Source organism: Somniosus microcephalus, chromosome 16 (genome assembly GCF_052327205.1).
Source record: "Somniosus microcephalus isolate GS21.2 chromosome 16, FLI_Smic_1.0, whole genome shotgun sequence".
Lineage (NCBI taxonomy): Eukaryota > Metazoa > Chordata > Chondrichthyes > Squaliformes > Somniosidae > Somniosus > Somniosus microcephalus.
In genome coordinates this window covers 57,129,173-57,150,483 of record NC_141002.1, presented here as the reverse complement: position 1 = coordinate 57,150,483, position 21,311 = coordinate 57,129,173, and the positions used below count along the sequence as shown (strand labels likewise).

At 47.3% G+C, this 21,311-nt stretch overlaps 1 protein-coding gene across 3 annotated transcripts in view; it reads left to right on the top strand.

Annotated features, from left to right (window-relative positions):
- The window catches only part of LOC147106202 (potassium voltage-gated channel subfamily KQT member 1-like), a 289,282-nt gene that overhangs the window by 174,185 nt on the left and 93,786 nt on the right, over positions 1-21,311 (top strand). For all 3 annotated transcript variants that reach the window (XM_086009091.1, XM_086009089.1, XM_086009090.1), the window contains one exon: positions 19,880-19,975. In XM_086009091.1, the coding sequence (XP_085865217.1) occupies positions 19,880-19,975 (96 nt within the window). The remainder of the gene's footprint in view (positions 1-19,879; positions 19,976-21,311) is intronic.

The window sequence follows — 21,311 nt, the reverse complement described above, 5'->3', positions numbered from 1 at the left end:
TCCCCTGAAAGAAGAGGTTGACAGGTGGAACGTGCGCATCGAACTTACGTTTTTTTTGCAGATTTCTCCGGAAGGGTAAGTCTCCAGCAGTTACACTTTTAAAAAGCAGGCGCAAGGCCTGCTTTTAACAAGGTAAGTGGTGAATTAATTAAAATTAAAACACTTTTTCCACAGGTTTATTATTTTTAAATACTTTAAAGAAAAGTAAGTTTATTTTTAGCCCCGTTAGAAAATGTAATTAATTTTTTCAAAAAATTAAATTATTGTTTAAAATAGTTATTTCATGTAATTTATAGTTATTTTAAAAATGTGATTTAAAAAAAAAAATTATTTGAAGTTTTAGTGATGTTTTGGGGCTTATAGTATTTATAGGTTTGACCGCTCTTCCTGTCAAACTTATGAATGAAGCATTCCCTGCTACCATTGGCTCTCCATGGCCCACGTGATCCCAGGGGACACTTCGAACTAACTGCGCCCCTGGGATACGCGAGTACTGCATGCCGGCAGTTGAAGGAGGCCCAGGATTGGAATCCCACGCGGGCCCACAGCTCAATGTCCGGCGCGCTAGGTAAGTGTAGGTCGGGGGCTTGCACCCGTGGGAAGCCCCCGACCTAAATTTCTGGGCCATTATATTTCAAGATCTTGGCAATGGTCAATAAAAAAACAACACTGCCTAGACTTGCTTTTGACAAATTAAAAGACAATGGGCTAGAAATTCATCTTGGATAGTAGCGCAAAATAGGTGGTATCACATTGGCCGCTCATTATGTGCCCGCCTGATATTGAATTCCATTTGAACAGGCAGCCGATGCAATACCGCCCATTTTGCGCTGCCACTCGAGATGAATTTCAACCCCAATGTGCCTTGTAATACATACAACACAAATTCTTACAGTTTTTATTTAACTAATGCTATTTCTTTATATTTTTACGTATGCAGAAATGATGATACAGGGAAGGGACTTTTTGACTGTCATTTTTATGATGGTTACTGAGACAAAAAATTTGTATTTATTGTCCATAATTTATGGGCTCTCTCTTTTTGTACTACATTACCTAGCTTAAAAAACAGGTACTTTTAAGAGAGGTGCCACCCTCAAAATGGCTTCTGCAATTGTGTGCTGCAAAATTGGCTTCTATTCTTCTGGCACTGCCTGAAGTATATCAGAAAGAATCTAGTCAAATGTATACTATTAATACCAACCAAAGTAAGTATTCTTCTCAATCACCCAAGTGCTAGAAACAATTAATATGCATCACCAGGTTATTAAGCAATGCTACATTCTAATCAGACACCACAGATGGTCATTGGCATGGCTATGTGTATGTGTTATGGAAATGGCTGTCTATTGTTCAATAAAAGTGCCTTGAACTCGCAGGCAAACTTTTAAAAGACAAGACTATATTTCAACGAATTACATAGAATTTACAGCACAGAAACAGGCCATTCAGCCCAACTGTTCTATGCCGGTGTTTATGCTCCACACGAGCCTCCTCCCACTATATTTACTTCAACCTACTCTATCGACATATCCTTCTATTCTTTTCTCTCATGTACTTATCTAGCTTACCCTTAAATGCCTCTGTTATTCGCCTCAACCACTCCATGTGATGGCGAGTTCCACATTCTCATCACTCTGAGTAAAGAAGTTTCTCCTGAATTCCTTATTGGTTTACTAGTTACCATCTTATATTTATGGCCCCTAGTTTTGGACTCCGCCACAAGTGGAAACATCCTCTCTACATCTACCGTATCGAACCCCATCATAATGTTAATGACCTCTATCAGGTCACCTCTTAGTCTCTCTTTTCTAGAGAAAAGAGCTTCAGCGTGTTCAGCCTTTCCTGATAGTGGCACCGTTTCAGTTCTGATATCATCCTTGTAAATCTTTACAGCAGTTTCTCCAGTGTTTCTATATCCTTTTTGTAATATGGAGACCAGAACTGTGCACAGTACTCCAAGTGTGGTCTAACCAATTGTTTTCACTTTTTATGACCTTATTAATTTGTGTTTTACCACTAGATCCCTTTCCGCCTCTACCATTTTTTAGACTCTTATTTTCCAAGGAGTATGTGGCCTCCTTATTCCTCCTATTAAAATGCACTACCGCACACTTACCGATATTGAAATTAAATTGCCATTTACACACCCATTCTGCAAGTTTGTTAACATTTTCATATATTAGTTGCTGTCTTCCTCAATGTATTTAACTATACCCCCAAATTTTGATATTGTACTTCCAATTCCTGATTCCAAATCATTTGTGTGATTGGTAATCAGCTGTGTTTCCAGCACCGATCCCAGTGGAACACCACTTCCCACCCTCCGTCAGTCTGAATAACTACCTTTAACCTCTACTCTCTCCTCTGTTTTGTAGCCAGTTTGCTATCCATGCTGCTATTTGTCCCCCGACTCCACATGCTCTGATCTTAGGCATGAGTCTACCATGTGGTGCCCTATTGAAGGCCTTTTGAAAGTCCATGTATATCACATCCACTACATTACTCTTGTAGACTCTTTCTGTTACTTCTTGAAAGAATTCAATAAGTTTGATCAAGCATGACCTTCCCTTTAGAAAGCCGTGCTGACTATTGTTTTTTTTGTTGCTAGATGTTTTTCTATTTGAGTAAAGATTCCAGTATTGTTCCTACCACTGATGTTAAGCAAACTGGTCTATAGTTCCCTGGATTTGTTCTATCTCCCTTTTTGAACATAAAAATAACATTAGCTGCCACCAGTCCTCTGCCACTATTCTCTTTTCTATTAAGCTACTGCTATCTCTTCCCTAGTTTCTTTGAGTATATGTTGATGCAATCCATCCAGACCCTAGGTTTTATCCTCTCGAAGTTTGGCTAGCTTTAGGAGTATAAGAATTGGACACTTGACAATTCAAAAAGTGATATTTTGCACCTACCCACAACAGAAGCAAATGCAAGATGCAAACTCCATAAGTAGGAACACCTGCATAATTCTCAGACTGTAATCTGTAGGGATTAGATGGGTCTATTACTAGAAAGAAAGCCATTTCAAGGAACTCCACTAACTGACTTAGTTGTTTAACTCTTTCCTGGATTAGTAGCTTGTTACAAAGATTCAGGCATACAGTATAAGAGGAAATGTAGCAGCATGGATAGAAGGTTGAAGGACATGAAACACAAGGTTAGAGTTGCTGGATGCAGGGCAGCATTAGGACTGAAACCCGTGCAATTCCACAGGGGCACGAGCAAGTCAAGGGCACCAAGCGGATCCAGTAAAGGGACATCAAAGCAATGGTAATAGCTGATTCCTGATCATTTTGTCAACTATTTTATATTGCCTATTACAGACATGCATTTTCATGATCATACTGTGCAAATTTGACACGAGATTAAGTAAGTATTATTGGCTATCATTGTCTTGTAAAATGTAGGGTCCCCCAAACCGAACTTTTGCCCAGGGCCCCCATAAGGTAAACGTCGCTCCTGGCTGGATGTTGCTTAGATTGGAGAATGGTTGGGATTGCTGCACCTCGAAGTGTTGCTGGTTCCACTTTTAGACTTGGACTTGGGCATAGGGAGCATGATATTGAAATTCTCTGCTGAAACAAAGTAGATGATTTGGCAAACAGCAAGGAGAACTGTAGAAGACTACAGAAATGCATAGACAGGTTAGTGGAATGGGTAGACAAGCAAAGATGCAATTTAACACCAGGAAGTGTGAGTTGATGCATTTTGGGAGGATATGGGAATATATACAATGATACAAAGAGTATGGAAGATCTTGAGGCAGAGACCACTGCATCTTTTAAGGGAAGAGTAGATAAACATTTGAAGCAGCGGAAAGTACAGGACAGTGACATTAGTTTTGAATTGCTCTAGCAAAAAGTCAGCACCGACACAATGGGCCAAATAACAACCTCCTGTGCTGTCGATTAATATGCACCTGTGTTATTTGAATTTACTTTTACAACTTGCTATAAATAACATATCTGTGAAAGAACCTATTTGGTAGTTTAGTCCATTATGGATGTGTATGGCATAATTGGTATTAATCATCTTCTGAAGTGACGTGGATACTGTAAAGTCTGTGGGTTGTACTGTTAATAACGACACAGACTTCAGGAGTAACAAACAAACAGGTCTTTACTATTCGAAGGTCAGGGCGAATCTGCCCCAGCAATCCTGCCACAACACTTATATACTGGTGTGGTCACTGTCGGTATTACAGTATACAGAAGCCAAACAAGTAGTGCCACACCTAAAGTAGTTCTCTTAAAGGTGAACGGTTACATACAATAGTTTCCTTAAAGGTAGACGGGTACATACACTACAATCCTCCGTTTTTAGCTTATTACTTACAGAGCCCCATTAACATACATATCTTCAACTTCATATAAAACACTTTACAGATATAATCTCGGTGGGAAACAGTTCACAAAGTCAGTCTCTGCGGGAACAGTTCACAGATTCAGTCTCCGATCTTGACTTGGTCCGAACAACATCTCTTTGGTGTAGCCGGTTCACATGGATAGTGTGACTCCTTCATAGCCTTTTCCTTGACGTAACAGCTTGAACTTTCGTCCTGTTGAACCGGCAGTGCCGACTTTTATAACCAACTGGCTGTCTTGATAATTTCCCACTTTTCAACTAATTTAGCTCCTTTTGTAGGTCCCCTCCTGAGCTGGTAGAAGTGATAATATTTTAGATAGTTATTGTCTTCTGCCTCTTCTTTTTCTTTTCTGCCTTTTTGAGACTCTCGGGGCTCCTTTCTCGGCTGCCAGCTGTAGCGCCACCAACTCTCTATGTTCCTTAGACCTTAAGTGTTTCATCCTGATTTCAGCACTTTGGGAGTTTTCCTCACAAACTGGGCAGACCAGATCCTCGTAATATTCAGTGTCACTCAACAGGTCATGGTAATATTCGGGGTCGTCCTGAGTTAGGCCAGCGAGAGGGCCTTCTACTTCCTCCTTACCCATCTGGACGTTAGCCGACTGTGGTTCCTTCCCTAGACATCTTTCTTGAAAAGACTTCCTCATACATTCATATTCATCATGCTCTTCCTGGGTTGTCTGCCATTCCTTCACTACTGTCCTCATTTGTGAGTTCAATACCTTCCCTTCCATCGGGGATTGCGTTATCCGGCTATTTACTCCTTCTACTGGAGTAGCTGTTTCCCCATTCTTCTGTTCAATTTGACGTAATTCAGCGTCCTTTTGGCATCCTTGTAAAAGCTGTGTTGCCACCTCAGCTATCTCCATCCCTTTTGGAAGCTCCAAATTCCTTCCCTTTGAAGCCTGAAGCTCGTGTTCCCCTTGTGGAGTCTTGTCACTCCGCCTGTGAAGGAGTTGGCTGGTCGTTAACTCTTCCCCGGGGACACTGTGGATCAGCTTCTTCTCTATTTCATCCACCTTTCCCTCTGGTGCTTGGGTTTTAAGCGCTCGAAGAAGTTGCGCCTTGATGTTCTCTAGCTCCAGTTCAGGGGCCATTCTTCCAGTCTCTGTTTCTCTTCCAGTTGCCTTTCCTTCCACTGCCCGGATTCCCAGTTGACTATGTTCTTCAAGTTGTTGAACCCTGGTCATTTCCGCCTCATATTTGTCTTGGGTTTCCTTCAGTACTTTTATGAGTTCTTGAACCTCTTGGATTCCATGTTCTGCCATGTCTTCCACCTCCAATTTTTCATCGATGGATGGAATCTCTACCGATGAGTCTGTCTTGGCCTGGAGCTCCTCAAACATTTCCTGCATCCTTTGGACTTCTTGCTCATGTTCAACCTTTAGTTGCTCATATGCTTTCACTAAAACTAGCTTTTCGGAGGTTGCCGAGTTAACCCCCTCCAGAATTGTAGCCTGGGCCTGTTCATACTGTTCTTTCAACTTCTTACACTCTGCTTGTAAGGAGTCGTAGAGAGGAACTGGGATAAAATCCTGGCTGCCTGAAGATTCCTCTTCATTTGTTTCGTTCTGCAAATATTCTAACTCTTGAACAGCATCAGGGAGATGTGATCGATACTTAGCCATGATGGCCCTATGGTCGCTCTCAGCTTGAGCTAGCTGCCTCTGTTGTCTTTCCAGGTTCTCCCATTCAGTGTCCCAGAATTGTTCCATTGTTTTCATCTCTTGTACGAGACGGTAACTCAACTGTTCTAATTGTTGTTGTATTTTGCGATACGTTTGAGTCCGGGCTCTGTGTTCTTCCGTCGTGGATAAGTCCTTAACTTGGACAGGCTCAGAATTCTCTGTCAACCTGGAGTTCTGCTCTGAAGCTTTATCCTTCTCGGTAGCATAAGCCTTTATGCCTGTCTTCGTTTTCTCCACCATAGTCGGCAAGTCCATTTCAGCCTTGTCTTCCATATTTGAGTTAGTCTTATCGTCATCCGTTCCAGAATCTGAGCTGATTGCTCGTACCGAGTCCTCACTCGTGATGGCTTTTAGATAGTGCCATTCCATGTCTATTTTCTTAATCCACTCCCGTCCTAGAAGTGGTGGTCCTCCCTCAGGTAATACGTACAAGTTCATTCTCGGGTGTTCTTTACCCCTCTCTCTCACCTTGACTCTTATCTTCCCCATGGGGTATACTTTATGCCCCGTGTATGTCTGTAATACGAACTTGGTATTCCTTAAGGGTATGTGAGAGAATAGCCGGTGGTAGTCCCTTCGATTGATGACTGATGGAGCTGATCCAGTGTCCAACTCCATTCTTACTTGGACTCCAGCTATTCTTAGCATGACCCAGATAGTTTGTAGATCAGCTTCCCTCCCCACATTGTGAATTCTCAGACTACCCAGCTCCTGGTTGTTTGGGTCTGAGTCTGAATTCTGTTCGTCTGAACTCTTCTCAGCCACCTTGAGTACCTTGCCGTACTTTTCTTGTGGTGGCTTCCTTTGGTTGTTGGTCTTCTTCCCTGACCGGCATACCTTTGCGATGTGACCCAGTTTGCCACATTTCCTACATTCTTGGTTCTTAAACCAGCATTGATTCTGGTCGTGCGTTGTCTTCCCACAACGATAGCATTTTGTTGTATTCGAGGTAATTTGGTCCACCCCGAGTGCCGCCGCCTTCAGCTGCATTTCTGCCGTTCCTTTCGCTGCGGCTTCGTGCGATGCAGCTATAAGAACAGCCCTGTCTAGTGTGAGGTCGTTCTCTTCCAGTAGTCGCTTTTGCGTCCCTTCTTTGGACAATCCACATACGAACTTGTCTCGCAGTGCCTCTGTCAGATTCCCTCCGAACTGGCAGTATTTCGCCAGCCTACGCAGTTCGACCAAGTATTCCGCGTTACTTTCGTCTTTCCTCTGCGTTCTTGCATAGAATTTGAAACGTTCAGCCAGCATCAACGGTGTGGGGTTCAAGTGGTCCTTCAGCACAGCCACAATCTCTTCGAAAGTCTGATCCGCCGGTTTATCTGGTGCTATTAGATGCTTCAAGAGCCCGTATGTTTTTGCCCCCATCGAGTTTAGCAATGTTATCGCCTTGTCGTCTTCCTCTATTTTGTTGGCTTCACAATAAATCTCTATGCGTTCCACGTACGTGGCCCAGTCTTCTATCTCAGAATTAAAATCGTTAATATTCCCTCGCTTAGGCATCTTTCTTTCCTTGGGAGCAGCACAAGTATTTCTTTAAGTATTCTTATTTATTTGTTTATTTCTAAGATGGCGGTTTTTCCCGCGAAAATGGCGGTTTCCCGCTCTTTCCTTCTCTCTCCGCCCACTTCAATGGCAGTTAAGATGGCGGTTTTCCCACGAAAATGGCGGTTTCCCGCTCTTTCCTTCTCTCCCCGCCCACTTCAATGGCGGTTTCCCGCTTCTGTCGTCTTCTCCGCCTAATGGCGGCTTCCCGCGTTTCTTCCCTGGTGGAAGGGGTACGCTTTCCCCACAGTGGACAGGTTCAGCCGCTGGCTGGCTTCCGCACAGCTCCCCTTACTCGGCTCTGTCTTTCTCTCCCGCTCGCACGGCTCTACCGGCGCTGGGTACACCCCGTTCACGGATAACAGTTCAGCCGCTGGACTGGCTCTTGCGCAGTCTCTCTCCCCTTGCTCGGCTCTGTCTCTCTCTCCCGCTCGCACGGCTCTACCGGCGCTGGGTACACCCCGTTCACGGATAACAGTTCAGCCGCTGGACTGGCTCTCGCGCAGTCTCTCTCCCCTTGCTCGGCTCTGTCTCTGTCTCTCTCTCCCACACGTTCGGCTCTACCGGCGCTGGGTACCCCGTTGGCGGAGAACAGTTCAGCCGCTGGACTGGCTCTCGCACAGCCGCCTTTGGTCGGCTCTGCCTCTCCCACACGCTCGGCTCCCGTTCGCCTCCCAGCCCTCACGCAGTCCGGTGCTTCCCTCCCCGGCTGCGGCTGAGTTTCTCTCTTCCCGCGCCTGCTCCCGGTCTCAGCGCTTCGTGGCTTCGGTCGCTGCCCGGCTTTTCCCGCCGATCGCGGTCCGGCTATCTCACGACGCCGTTGGACCCGACTTCCTGACCAGCTCTGCTCCCCCTCGACCGTGGTCGAGTGCACAGCCCTTATCCTCCGGATTTCGTTACACTTTTCCCTACTCACAGTCTCCGCGGCCGCCTTGTTTCCTGCTGATCGGCTCACTCCGCACCGTGGTAGAAGGGTAGTCAGTGCCTGTTGCTGATGGAAGCTTTTGTTGCTAAGTCTTCTTCCTTTCTATTGCTGCAGCCTCGTGTTTTCTCCCAGCATAACGACGAGGGCGGTTGCCTCTCTTCGACGCTCTTTAGTTGCTTTGGTAGTCTTGCCGCAGGGTACGATCGGACTCGTCGCCACTGTAAAGTCTGTGGGTTGTACAGTTAATAACGACACAGACTTCAGGAGTAACAAACAAACAGGTCTTTACTATTCGAAGGTCAGGGCGAATCTGCCCCAGCAATCCTGCCACAACACTTATATACTGGTGTGGTCACTGTCGGTATTACAGTATACAGAAGCCAAACAAGTAGTGCCACACCTAAAGTAGTTCTCTTAAAGGTGAACGGTTACATACAATAGTTTCCTTAAAGGTAGACGGGTACATACACTACAGATACATCATGGCATTTATACACAAAATCCAGAGACCGTTGAGCATGTTATTCCAGATGAATTTGTGCTCGAGTTCATGCTTTAGTTCACAGGGAGTGAGAATGTTTACCTATGGGAGCTGATTGTTGTGTTGGATCCAAGAAAAGTATCTGGCAAGAGCATGAATTGTAATAGTTACCTGCATTAGATCAGAGCGGTAAAATCTCCCTGTTGAATTATTCATTGTTTCATAGGAGGTGTGTAAGTAGAACCAATAAAATATTGTAAATTTTGCAAAAGCAGCCATTCTCTTTTCTTGTTTAAAAATATTGTTTGCTTTGGGTTCTCTCCATTCTGCCTGTATTATCTCATTCTGCTCTCTGGCTCGCTTGGTTCTGCAGCCAGTGGAAGACCTGCCTTATGAGCTGTAAAACACTGCTACTTAGCCTGGTCATGTGGTTAGAGCTGTGATATGAAAAGAAGAAGGAGCACAATTACAGAATCCATATCCTGCTTTCCTGTTGTTTTTGTTAATATGGTACATTTTAGAAACTTTTAAGATGCCTTTTAAGCGGTTTGTGAAAATGCTGTCATTGCTGTGTGTTTCTTAAGATGGTCATCCAAAATTATCTTGTGCTTTTTGTAGTGCATGTAACTGTTCTACCGTTAAGAGAACTATTGTATGTAACCGTCCACCTTTAAGAGAACTATTTTAGGTGTGGCACTACTTTATCCTGGCTGCTGTATACTGTAATACCGACGGTGACCACACCGGTATATAAGTGCTGTGGCAGAATTTATTGGGCAGATTCGCCCTGACCTTCGAATAGTAAAGTCCTGTTTAAGTTACTCTTGTAGTCTGTGTATTACTTCGCTATACAACCCACAGACTTTACAGTGGCGACGAGTTCGATCTTACCTGCGGCAACAATACTTCTGAAGAAGTAAACGAGCGTCGAGAAGAGGCACCCGCCCTCGTCGTTTTGCTGAGAGAAAACTCGAGTCTGCAGACCAAGAAAGGAGGAAGATTTCAAACACGAAGTCTTCCATCAGCAACAGGCATGGATTGTCCCTTCTGCCACGGTGGTGAGTGAGCCGATCAACACGAGAAGCAAGTCGGCCACGGTGACTGTGAGTAAAGGGAAAATAGAAACAAATAAACGGAGGATAAGGGCGGTGCACTCGACCACGGTCGAGGGGGAAAGGAGCCGGACAGAAGTCGGGCCCAGAGGCGCTGAGACTGGGGCAGCGTGGAGCAGAAGCCGCGGTACAAGCGGGCTGGGGAGCGTCGTGAGACGACTAGACCGCGACGGCGAAAAAGGCCGGACAAATACCGTGACCACGAGGCGCTGCGACCGGGATCGTAAGGCGCGGGAAGATATAAACATAAATAAGCCACGGAGAACTCAACCACAGCTGGGGAGGAAAGCACCGGACTGCGAGAAGCTGGGAGGCGCGATTGGGGTGAAAAAGGCCAGACAGTGACTGAGGCCACGAAGCGCTGCGACCGGATCGTAAGGCGCGGGAAGAGATAAAAATAAATAAACTGCGGAGAACTCAGCCGCAGCCGGGGAGGGAAGCACCGGACTGCGAGAGGGCTGGGAGGCACGATTGAGAGGAGCGGGAGAGACAGAGCCCGAGCGAGAGCCGCGCGAACGGGAGAGACAGAGCCCGAGAGAGAGCGAGCGAGAGCCGCGCGAGCGGGAGAGACAGAGCCCGAGGAAGACTGAGCGAGATCCAGCCCAGCGGCTGAAACTGTTCGCCATCAACGGGTTGTACCCAGCACCGGAGAGACAGAGCCCGAGCGAGGGAGACTGAGCGAGATCCAGCCAGCGGCTGAGACCGTTCGCCGTCAACGGGTTGTACCCAGAGCCGGTTGCCCGGCCGAGAGAAGGGAACGCGCTGAAGCCGAAGAGCAGGCTGCGAACCCCGAAAGCCAGCGGCCGTCGCCCGAGGGAAAAGCTTACCCCTCCCGCCAGGGGAAGAAAAGCGGGAACCGCCATCTTGAAAGTGGGCGGGGAAAGAAGATAAGCGCGGGAAACCGCGGGAAGCCGCCAGTAGGCGGAGAAAAAGACAGAAGCGGGAACCGCCATTTTGAAAGGGGCGGGGAAAGAAGATAAGCACGGGGAAACCGCCATCTTGGAAAAAAAAGAGTTAAAGAAATATTTCGTTGTTGTTTATCAGGGAGGTGAAGATGCCTAAGCGTGGTAACATCAACGATTTCGATTCCAAGGTAGAAGATTGGGCCACGTATGTAGAACGCATTGAGATATATTGTGAGGCCAATAAAATAGAGGATGATGATAAAGCTATAACCTTGCTAAACTCGATGGGGGCGAAGTCATACGGGCTATTGAAGCATCTTCTAGCACCAGTTAAACCGGCGGATCAAACCTTCGATAATATTGTTGCTGTTCTGAAGGATCACTTGAACCCCACACCGCTGATGTTGGCGGAACGATTCAAATTTTATGCGAGAACGCAACGGAAAGAGGAAAGCAACGTGGGTTGTCGAAGGAAGGAACACAAAAGCGACTGCTCGAAGAGAACGACCTTACACTGGATAGGGCTGTCCTTATTGCAGCATCACACGAAGCCGCAGCGAAAGGAACTGCGGAAATGCAGCTGAAGGCAGCGGTCCTCAGTGTGGATCAAATTACTTCGGGTGCAACGAAATGTTATCGTTGTGGGAAGACAACACACGACCAGAACCAATGCTGGTTTAAAAACCAGGACTGCAGGAAATGTGGCAAACTGGGTCACATAGCCAAAGTATGCCGGTCAGGGAAGAAGACCAACAACCAAAAAAAAAAGCCATCACAGGAAAAGTACAACAAGGTATACAAGGTGGTTGAGAAGAGTTCAGATGAACAGAATTCAGATTCAGACCCAAGCGGCCAGGAACTGGGTAGTCTGAGAATTCATAATGTGAGTAAGGAAGCTGACCTACAAACTATCTGGGTCATGCTAAAAATAGCCGGAGTCCAAGTGAGAATGGAATTGGACACTGGATCAGCCCTATCAGTCATAAATCGAAGGGATTACAACCGGCTATTCTCACATATACCCTTGAGAGATACCAAGTTCGTATTGCAGACATACACGGGGCATAAAGTATACCCCATGGGAAAGATAAGAGTCAAGGTGAGAGACAGGGGCAAAGAACACCCCGGAATGGACTTATACGTACTACCTGAGGGAGGACCACCACTTCTAGGACAGGAGTGGATCAAGAAAATAGACATGGAATGGCACTACCTCAAAGCAATAACGAGTGAGGACTCGGGGCAGACAATCAGCTCAGACTCTGAAACGGATGACGATAAGACCAGCCCAAGCATGAAAGGCAAGTTTAAAATGAACTTGCTGACTAAGGTTGGTAGAACGAATGTGGGCATAAAGGCTTATGCTCCAGAGGAGAACAAAGCTTCAGAACAGAATTCCTCTGAACAACAACAACATAGCTTGACAGAGAATTCTGAGTCTGTTCAAGTTACAGACATATATATTACTGAGGAACATCGAGCTCGAACGCAAACTTATTTCAGATTACGACAGCAATTAGAACAATTGAATTGCCGTCTCGAGCAAGAGATGAAAGCAATGAAAAAGTTCTATGATACCGAATGGGAGAATCTGGAAAGACAACAGAAGCAGCTGGGGAAGAAAAGGGAGCAGGAGCACACAAACCGTCTGCACGAGGAGGCCAAACGAATCAAAGCTGATTCGGCTTCTGAAGGGGCGTGCTCCATTCCGGTGGGACAAGATGTGCCGCAACTGAAGGCGCTGGTTAGCAGGTTGCAGGCAGAAAAAGCTGAGTTGGTCGACATGACTTCCGAGCTCCTACTGAAGTTGGGTGCAGCATCACCGGACGATTCATTTGTGGAAATTCGAATGATGGGGGCTGCGGATGATGGCGAAGTAGAAGCAGCAAAGGAGCCCCAGGACAAGGTTATAAACAGCCCTGTAGTTAATGGAAAAGGGATGATGGCAGAAGAGTTAACAGTCAGCCAACTCATTCATATGCTGAGGGATAAAACTCTAAAATGGGAAAAACTTAAATACGAGCCTCAATCTTCAAAGGGAAGGGAGCTCTCAAAAGTCATTGGAAGAGCTGAGGTGGCAACTGTGGTAAACCACTGTTTGTATTCCACTGTGTACATGCCTGGACATGCCTCGGCTGACTCCTCCCACAAGTCCTAGTATAAAGGTGGCTGCTCCCCAGCCCCTTTGTATTCTGGACCGGTCGACCACTCGAGGCAGACCTTCATTCTTTTGTTAATAAAAGCCTTTAGTTACTCTCTTAACTCTCAGTCTTTTATGAGTAATTGATAGCGCATCAATTTTATTAACAACATTTTTATAATGGAGAAGATCCTCACACCAGCATGCCTGGACTTAGATCATCGGGAGGCGGACTCATCCACCAAGTTTACTCACTGGCTTAAGTGTTTCGAAAAATTCCTGACCGCCTCCGCAGCAATCAAATCGGACGAGGACAAACTGGATGTCCTGACCTCCAAAGTGAACCACCGAGTGTACTCGGTCATCCAAGATGCGACCTCGTACGCGGACGCTATCAAGCTCCTCAAGGACCAGTACACGCGCCCAGTGAACGAAGTGTACGCCAGGCACCTTCTGGGGAGTCGTAAACAACAACCTGGGGAATCGACCGTGGAATACCTACAGGCACTGTCTGTGCTTGGCCGGGCCTGTGGTTGTAAGGATGTAAAGGCCACCGTGTACACAGAGGAACTTATCCGGGATGCTTTTGTAGCGGGCCACAGATCCAATTACACCCGACAGCGACTGTTGGAGCAGAGTGACCTCGACCTCAACAAGGCCTCTGAACTCGCACTATCACTGGATGCAGCCTACCGGGGCATGGATGCCTACTCCTCTGCACCGTGGACGCCGCGGGGAATGACAGCCTGGGACACGGTAGGACCGCCTCATAGCGCCGTGCCACCCCAGCAACGGCCCAACTACCGCAGCAGTGTTCCAAGGCCAGACAGCAGTGCCCCAAAGCCAGAAATGCTACTTCTGTGGCCAGGCCAAACACCCCAGAGCGCGCTGCCCGGCGAAAAACGCGATCTGCTCGGGCTGCGGGAAGAAGGGACACTACGCTAACGTCTGCAGGGCCAAAGCCACCCCGAACCCCAGCAGCGCCGCGTGTGGGCCATGCGGGCCGCCATCTTGGGCCTCCCCGGCCATGTGCGAACCACCGGTACAGCAGCCATTTTGGACGCCTCCAGCCACATGGGGATCATGGACGCCGCCATCTTGGACGACAGCCGGAACGCAGCAGGCCCCCAACACCGCCTCATCTGATACCCGCAGCGACACACCGACCCCTACGCTGGCATCCGTTACACTGGACCAAGCGAGACCGCACTAGCTGGCCAGTTCCACAATGGACATTAGGGTAAATGGCCACGATACAATCTGCCTTTTTGACTCTGGGAGCACGGAGAGCTTCATCCACCCCGACACGGTGCGGCGTTGCTCTCTCCCAGTCCTGCCTGCGCACCAGCGGATTTCTATGGCCTCCGAGTCCCAGTTGGCGGACATTGGCGGCTACTGCGTGGTGACACTCTTAGTAGACGGGACTGTGTACGATAATTTTAAACTTCTGGTCCTGCCCCACCTCTGCGCTGCCGTTCTACTGGGGTTAGATTTTCAGTGCCACCTTAAAAGTGTTACGATGGCGTATGGTGGACCCCTACCCCCACTCACAGTCCGCAGCCAGCAGCTCCCAAATTGCCCGCCGCGCACCAGGTGCAACCTCTCCACACTCAGAGTCACCTCCCCCCCTACTGTTTGCTAACCTCACCCCCGACTGTAAGCCCATCGCCACAAAGAGCAGGCGATACAGTGCCGGGGACAGGGTTTTCATTAAAACCGAAGTGGAGCGGCTCCTGAAGGAAGGGATTATTGAGGGCAGCACCAGCCCCTGGCGAGCCCAGGTTGTGGTCCTTAAGACCGGCGAGAAGCAGCGCCTGGTCATCGACTACAGCCAGACAATAAATCGCTACACCCTGCTGGACGCCTACCCACTCCCCCGCATAGCTGATATGGTCAACCAGATCGCGCAGTACCGCGTCTTCTCGACCATTGACCTGAAATCAGCGTACCACCAGCTCCCTATCCGCCCTGAGGACCGCCAGTATACTGCCTTTGAGGCAAACGGCCACCTCTATCACTTCCTTAGGGTTCCCTTTGGCGTCACCAACGGGGTCTCCGTCTTCCAAAGGGAGATGGACCGGATGGTAGATCAAAATGCGTTGCAGGCCACTTTCCCATATCTGGACAATGTGACCATCTGCGGCCGTGACTTGCAGGACCATGACGCAAACCTCGAAAAATGCCTCCGCACCGCCCAACTCCTGAACCTGACATATAACAAGGAGAAGTGCATATTCCGCACAAACCGCCTCGCCATCCTTGGCTGTGTTGTGGAACACGGAGTCATCGGCCCCGACCCCGACCGGATGCGTCCCCTTATGGAACTCCCACTGCCCCACTGCCTCAAGGCCCTGAAGAGGTGCCTAGGGTTTTTCTCCTATTACGCCCAGTGGGTCCCCTACTATGCGGACAAGGCCCGTCCGCTGATCAAGTCCACCTCTTTTCCCTTGACGGCAGAGGCCCGCTTAGCCTTCCACCGTATCAAGGAAGACATTGCCAAAGCCACCATGCACGCAGTGGACGAATCCATCCCCTTCCAGGTGGGAAGCGACGCGTCCGACTTTGCCCTGGCCGCTACCCTTAATCAGGCGGGGAGACCCGTGGCCTTCTTTTCACGAACCCTCCAAGGCCCGGAGACCAGACACTCCGCTGTTGAGAAGGAGGCCCAGGCGATTGTGGAGGCTGTGCGTCATTGGAGGCACTACCTGGCCGGAAAACGATTTACCCTGCTCACTGACCAACGTTCAGTTGCTTTCATGTTTAACAACAAGCAGAGGGGCAAAATCAAAAATGACAAGATCTTGAGGTGGAGAATCGAACTTTCCACCTACAATTACGAGATCTTGTACCGGCCCGGGAAGCTCAATGAACCCCCGGATGCGCTATCGCGTGGCACCTGCGCCAGCGCGCAGATCGATAGACTGCGGGCCCTCCACAATGACCTCTGCCGCCCGGGGGTCACCAGGTTCTTCCACTTCATCAAGGCCCGCAACCTGCCTTACTCCATTGAGGAGGTCAGGACCATGACCAGGAACTGCCAAGTCTGCGCTGAGTGCAAACCGCACTTTTATAGACCAGACAGGGCCCACCTGATAAAAGCCACTCGCCCCTTCGAGCGCCTGAGCGTTGATTTTAAAGGGCCTCTCCCCTCCTCCGACCGCAATGTGTACTTCCTCAATATTATTGATGAGTACTCCCGTTTCCCGTTCGCCATCCCCTGCCCGGACATGACCAGTGCCACGGTCATTAAATGTCTGAACGACCTCTTCACCCTGTTCGGTTTCCCCAGCTATATCCATAGTGACCGGGGCTCATCGTTTATGAGCGACGAACTCCGTCAGTACCTGCTAACTAGGGGTATTGCCACAAGCAGGACCACCAGTTACAACCCCCGGGGGAACGGACAGGTGGAAAGAGAAAATGCGACAGTTTGGAAGGCCGCCCTGCTAGCCTTAAAGTCTAGGGGCCTTCCAACCTCCCGCTGGCAGGGTGTGCTCCCCGATGCGCTCCACTCTATTCGGTCACTGCTCTGCACTGCCACTAACGCCACCCCTCATGAGAAAATGTTTGTCTTCCCAAGGAAGTCCACATCGGGGACATCGCTACCCGCCATGGCTGACGTCCCCAGGGCCGGTCCTACTGAGAAGGCACGTGAGGACCCATAAAACGGACCCCCTGGTCGAGAGGGTCGACCTCCTCCACGCCAACCCCCAGTATGCTTACATTGCATACCCGGACGGACGGGAGGACACAGGCTCCATAAGAGACCTTGCACCCTCGGGGGCTGCAGTAACCCACTACCCACTACCACCCCCCCCACGATCCGATATCCAGCCCCAGCAGACGGCAGGCCTGGGCCCAGCGACCCGCTCGACACTTACGAGGACGACACGCCTGTGCCACAGCCTACGCGGGACTCGACGCCGGAAGCTCCACTACCCCTGCCGTCGCCACGCCGATCACAGCGGCAGACAAGACCTCCGGAGAGACTCCAATACACTAACTTTTAATACACTTCACCCCGCCGGACTCAATTTTAAACAAGGGGTGAGTGTGGTAAACCACTGTTTGTATTCCACTGTGTACATGCCTGGACATGCCTCGGCTGACTCCTCCCACAAGTCCTAGTATAAAGGTGACTGCTCCCCAGCCCCTTTGTATTCTGGACCGGTCGACCACTCGAGGCAGACCTTCATTCTTTTGTTAATAAAAGCCTTTAGTTACTCTCTTAACTCTCAGTCTTTTATGTGTAATTGATAGCGCATCAGCAACCCAGACTGAGAAGTCTGCAGCAGAACAGCCCTTGGATGCCAAAGTACGCTGATGCACAGCAATGTAGAACAACAGAATACTGAAACAGCTACTTCAGTAGAGGGATTGAATAGTCCGATCAATCAATCTCCGAATGAAGTTGAAATATTGAAATCACAAATGAGGTCATTTGTAAAAGACTTGCAGGAAGCCCAGAAAAAGCGGGATGAATCTGAACGCATGATGAAGTCTCTTCAGGACAGATGTCGGGATTTGGAACAAAAGTCGGCTAACGTCCAGCTGGGTAAGGAGGAAATAGAAGACCCTCTCGCTGGCCTAGCTCAGGACGACACCGAATATTACCATGATCTGTTGAGTGACACTGAATATTACGAGGACCTGGTCTGCCCAGCTTGTGCCGAGAATTCCCAAAGTGCTGAAATCAGGATGAATCACTTAAAGTCTAAGGAACATAGGGAGATGGTGGTGTTACAGCTGGCAGCTGACAATGGAGCCCCGAGAGTCTCCAAGAAGCAAAAAAGGAAAAGACGAAGCAGAAGACGATAACCATCTGAACCATTATTACCTCTACCCGATCACACACGTGGTCCCCCGAACGGAGCCAAATCAGTTGGAAAGTAGGAAAATTTCCCAAGGCAATCCAACTGTTTTTTGTTTGTTTTTAAAAAAGTCAGCAATGCTGGTTCAGAAGTGATGGAAGTAAAGCTGTTAAGTCTAGGGAAGGACTATGGGATGAGTCCCTCTAGCAAGGTGACCCGACTACACCACGGAGGCGTGGTCCGGACCGAGTCAAGAAGATCAGAGACTGAATCTGTGAACTGTTTCCGCAGAGACTACCTCTGTGAACTGTTGTAACATGAAGTTGGATATGTTATGATGTTATGTTAATGGGGAATAAGTATGTTATAAGCTAAAAAGGGAGGATTGTAGTGTATGTAACTGTTCTACCGTTAAGAGAACTATTGTATGTAACCGTCCACCTTTAAGAGAACTATTTTAGGTGTGGCACTACTTTATCCTGGCTGCTGTATACTGTAATACCGACGGTGACCACACCGGTATATAAGTGCTGTGGCAGAATTTATTGGGCAGATTCGCCCTGACCTTCGAATAGTAAAGTCCTGTTTAAGTTACTCTTGTAGTCTGTGTATTACTTCGCTGTACAACCCACAGACTTTACACTTTTCATTTTTCATTTTAAATGTTCAGACAAAACTCTTTTTTAAAATAAAATTTCACTTTGTTTATATTGGTGGTCTTTTTTTACTTTGTTGAACCACCTTGCAAGACAAAAATTGTTGAAGCAATAGCAATTCAAAAAGTTTTATGTTGTCACGGCAAAGAAAATTCTAAGGGAGTTACTTTGGGGGAGAAATTCGGGAGCGGCCCATTAGGGGCGCTAACTTTTGAAAGCTGGAAAAATTAGCGTCAGGCGCTAATGATTCTCAGCTTTCTCTAAATTCGGCATTAGCACTCCAGGAAGGAAGTGGAGTGTTAAATCAGGTGCTCCACTTCCTTCCTGGAGCGCTAAAGGACGCAGGCGGGGGTGGTAGTGGTGCAGCACTGCCGAGATCCGAGGCTCCTTCTCTCCCTTAAAGGGAAGAGCCATCGCTGCAGGCTCTGCATTGAGACCAGTTAGCTGGTTCCTTAAGGCAGCTGCGATCCGGCCTGATCAGCCCCACGTACTCCAGCAGAATGCCGGACTGATCGATCGCGGCTGAAGGAAAATGGAAAACATTGAAATAATGCATTGGAACAATTTTTATACTTACCGCGCCAACATCCCCTTTAACTTGCACCCCCGAAGCGCCCGGCCTCCTGATGAACGCCTCCTGCAGCTGTCTGTTGTTGCCCGGCGATGCTGCAGGGAGTGGAACTGAAGTTTGGGTCTTGTTCGCGACCGGGGCAATGCGCAGGACAATGACGTCACGATCTCCGGGTGCAGGAGATCGTGGTGCAATGCTGCTGCAAACCTCTCGGTCAATTTAGCAGGAGTGCTTCGTTTCACTGCGCCTGGTCGGTAAGTCATTAGCGCCCATTATTGCCCCCCCGGAGGTGATAGCAGGAGGCGCTAAGGAGGCCAATTTCTAGGCCTAGGTGTTCAATTTGGTCCCTCATTTAAGTAGAAATGCTTAGTCCCAGGAGAATTTCAGTGTTTTTGTAAAAACACCCATTCTGTTGCTGGCAAAGAAACCCATGAGTCTGGTCAAGAAATGTTCTTGTGCGCCATGGAATGAAGCTAATTAAACGTATAAGCAGAAGAGAATATTGTAATTTTTTTCCTACAATTTTGTTGTTATTCTATATTCAGTTTAGTATTGTACCAGAATTGGTTTGGTACCAGAAGTTAGTTGCATGGTTTACAAAAGTAGTATAATAATGTAGCCAAATAATTTTGCTTGGAAGTGCAATGACGTGCTTTAATAAAATGTTCAATTTTAAGGGTATACTGGGATCTGGATTTGCTCTCAAGGTTCAACAGAAACAGCGTCAAAAGCATTTCAGTCGGCAAATACCTGCTGCTGCCTCCCTCATTCAGGTATGCATTGCAAATATAATGAAAAGGTATTAATGTCAACAAGAACCAGAAGAGAATTGAAATTGTGCATTATATTGTAGCCCAGTTGATAACAAAAGTATGTTGGTTAGGAATCTGTTTTCTACTTGTACGTATGTCTTTAAAACCTTTCTCCCCCCTTATCAAATGGTAGAAAAAATGTAATTCTATCATGGTTTTCTCCCATTTATTTAGTTGGTGTGGGACTTGAATCGTATATATTCGCACAGTGTTATCAGGCTTTTCGTCTTTATGGGCTGCATAGGTGCGTACCATGAAACCTCGGGAGGCATATATAGTGGGTGAATTTATGCAGCCGTTCTCCTGCTCATCTGAAGCAATTTTGGCAAAGGAACCACGGAAACCCCAGGAAAAACAATGTAAACAGTGGTTTTCCGAGGTTACCGTGACTCTTCTGCCTAAGTTAGAGCAGATGAGTGGGAGAACCCCCGATGAAATGCAGCCCTATAAAGTTTAAATCCATGTTTATGTAAAATTGCTTGTCTCAAGTTGCTGATACTAACAGATCTTGGTGTTCTGGTTTAGGACTTATGCTAAGTGCAGCAACTATGCTTAAAAACCAGCTTCTGAATTCCAAACCTCTGGACCCATAAAATTCAAATAGGGTAAACCAATAATTAACAAATCTAAATGGGATTGAGTATCCTAGGGTGTGAGGTTTGGATTATGTAGGCTTGAAAACCACACACTAGCCACCACTGGCTATAATTTGGACATGGCTGTAATAGCAGATTTTTTGTGGCATTCCTCCTGCTAAGTTACTGGCTGTGCAAAAATAATGTTGGGGTGAACATTTCCATTGAAAGAATTTGGAAATAAATTTTTAAGAGATCCTCAGAATGAATAGGAACTTATTTTTCATTTGTTCCAAGAAAAAAAACTTCTCTGCTGTTTTTAGCATGATTGGATCATGGTGCATAAATCCTAAATCAGAACACCAAGAGCTGTTAGTATCAACATTCTGACATTACAGAATATAAAGATTATTTTAAGAATGCAAAATGTCTTGTCACACATTTAACATGCTTTATTTGCTAAATAAACAACCCCTTAAATATAATAATCTCACTTTTTCAGAAGTTATTTCAGGAAAATGTTGAAAAGTTTACTCTTTATCTTGTTTTGATATTTTTATAAATAAACAAGTTTTGGTTTCACAGCTCCTAAAATTGTTTTACGTGGGTAATCATCCTCACTTCTCGGTAATATTATATTGATACACAGAAGTGGAGGAGAGGTATGGCTTATAAACAACAAGTCCTAAACAAAGTTTAAGCACAGAAAATGCATTGGTAAA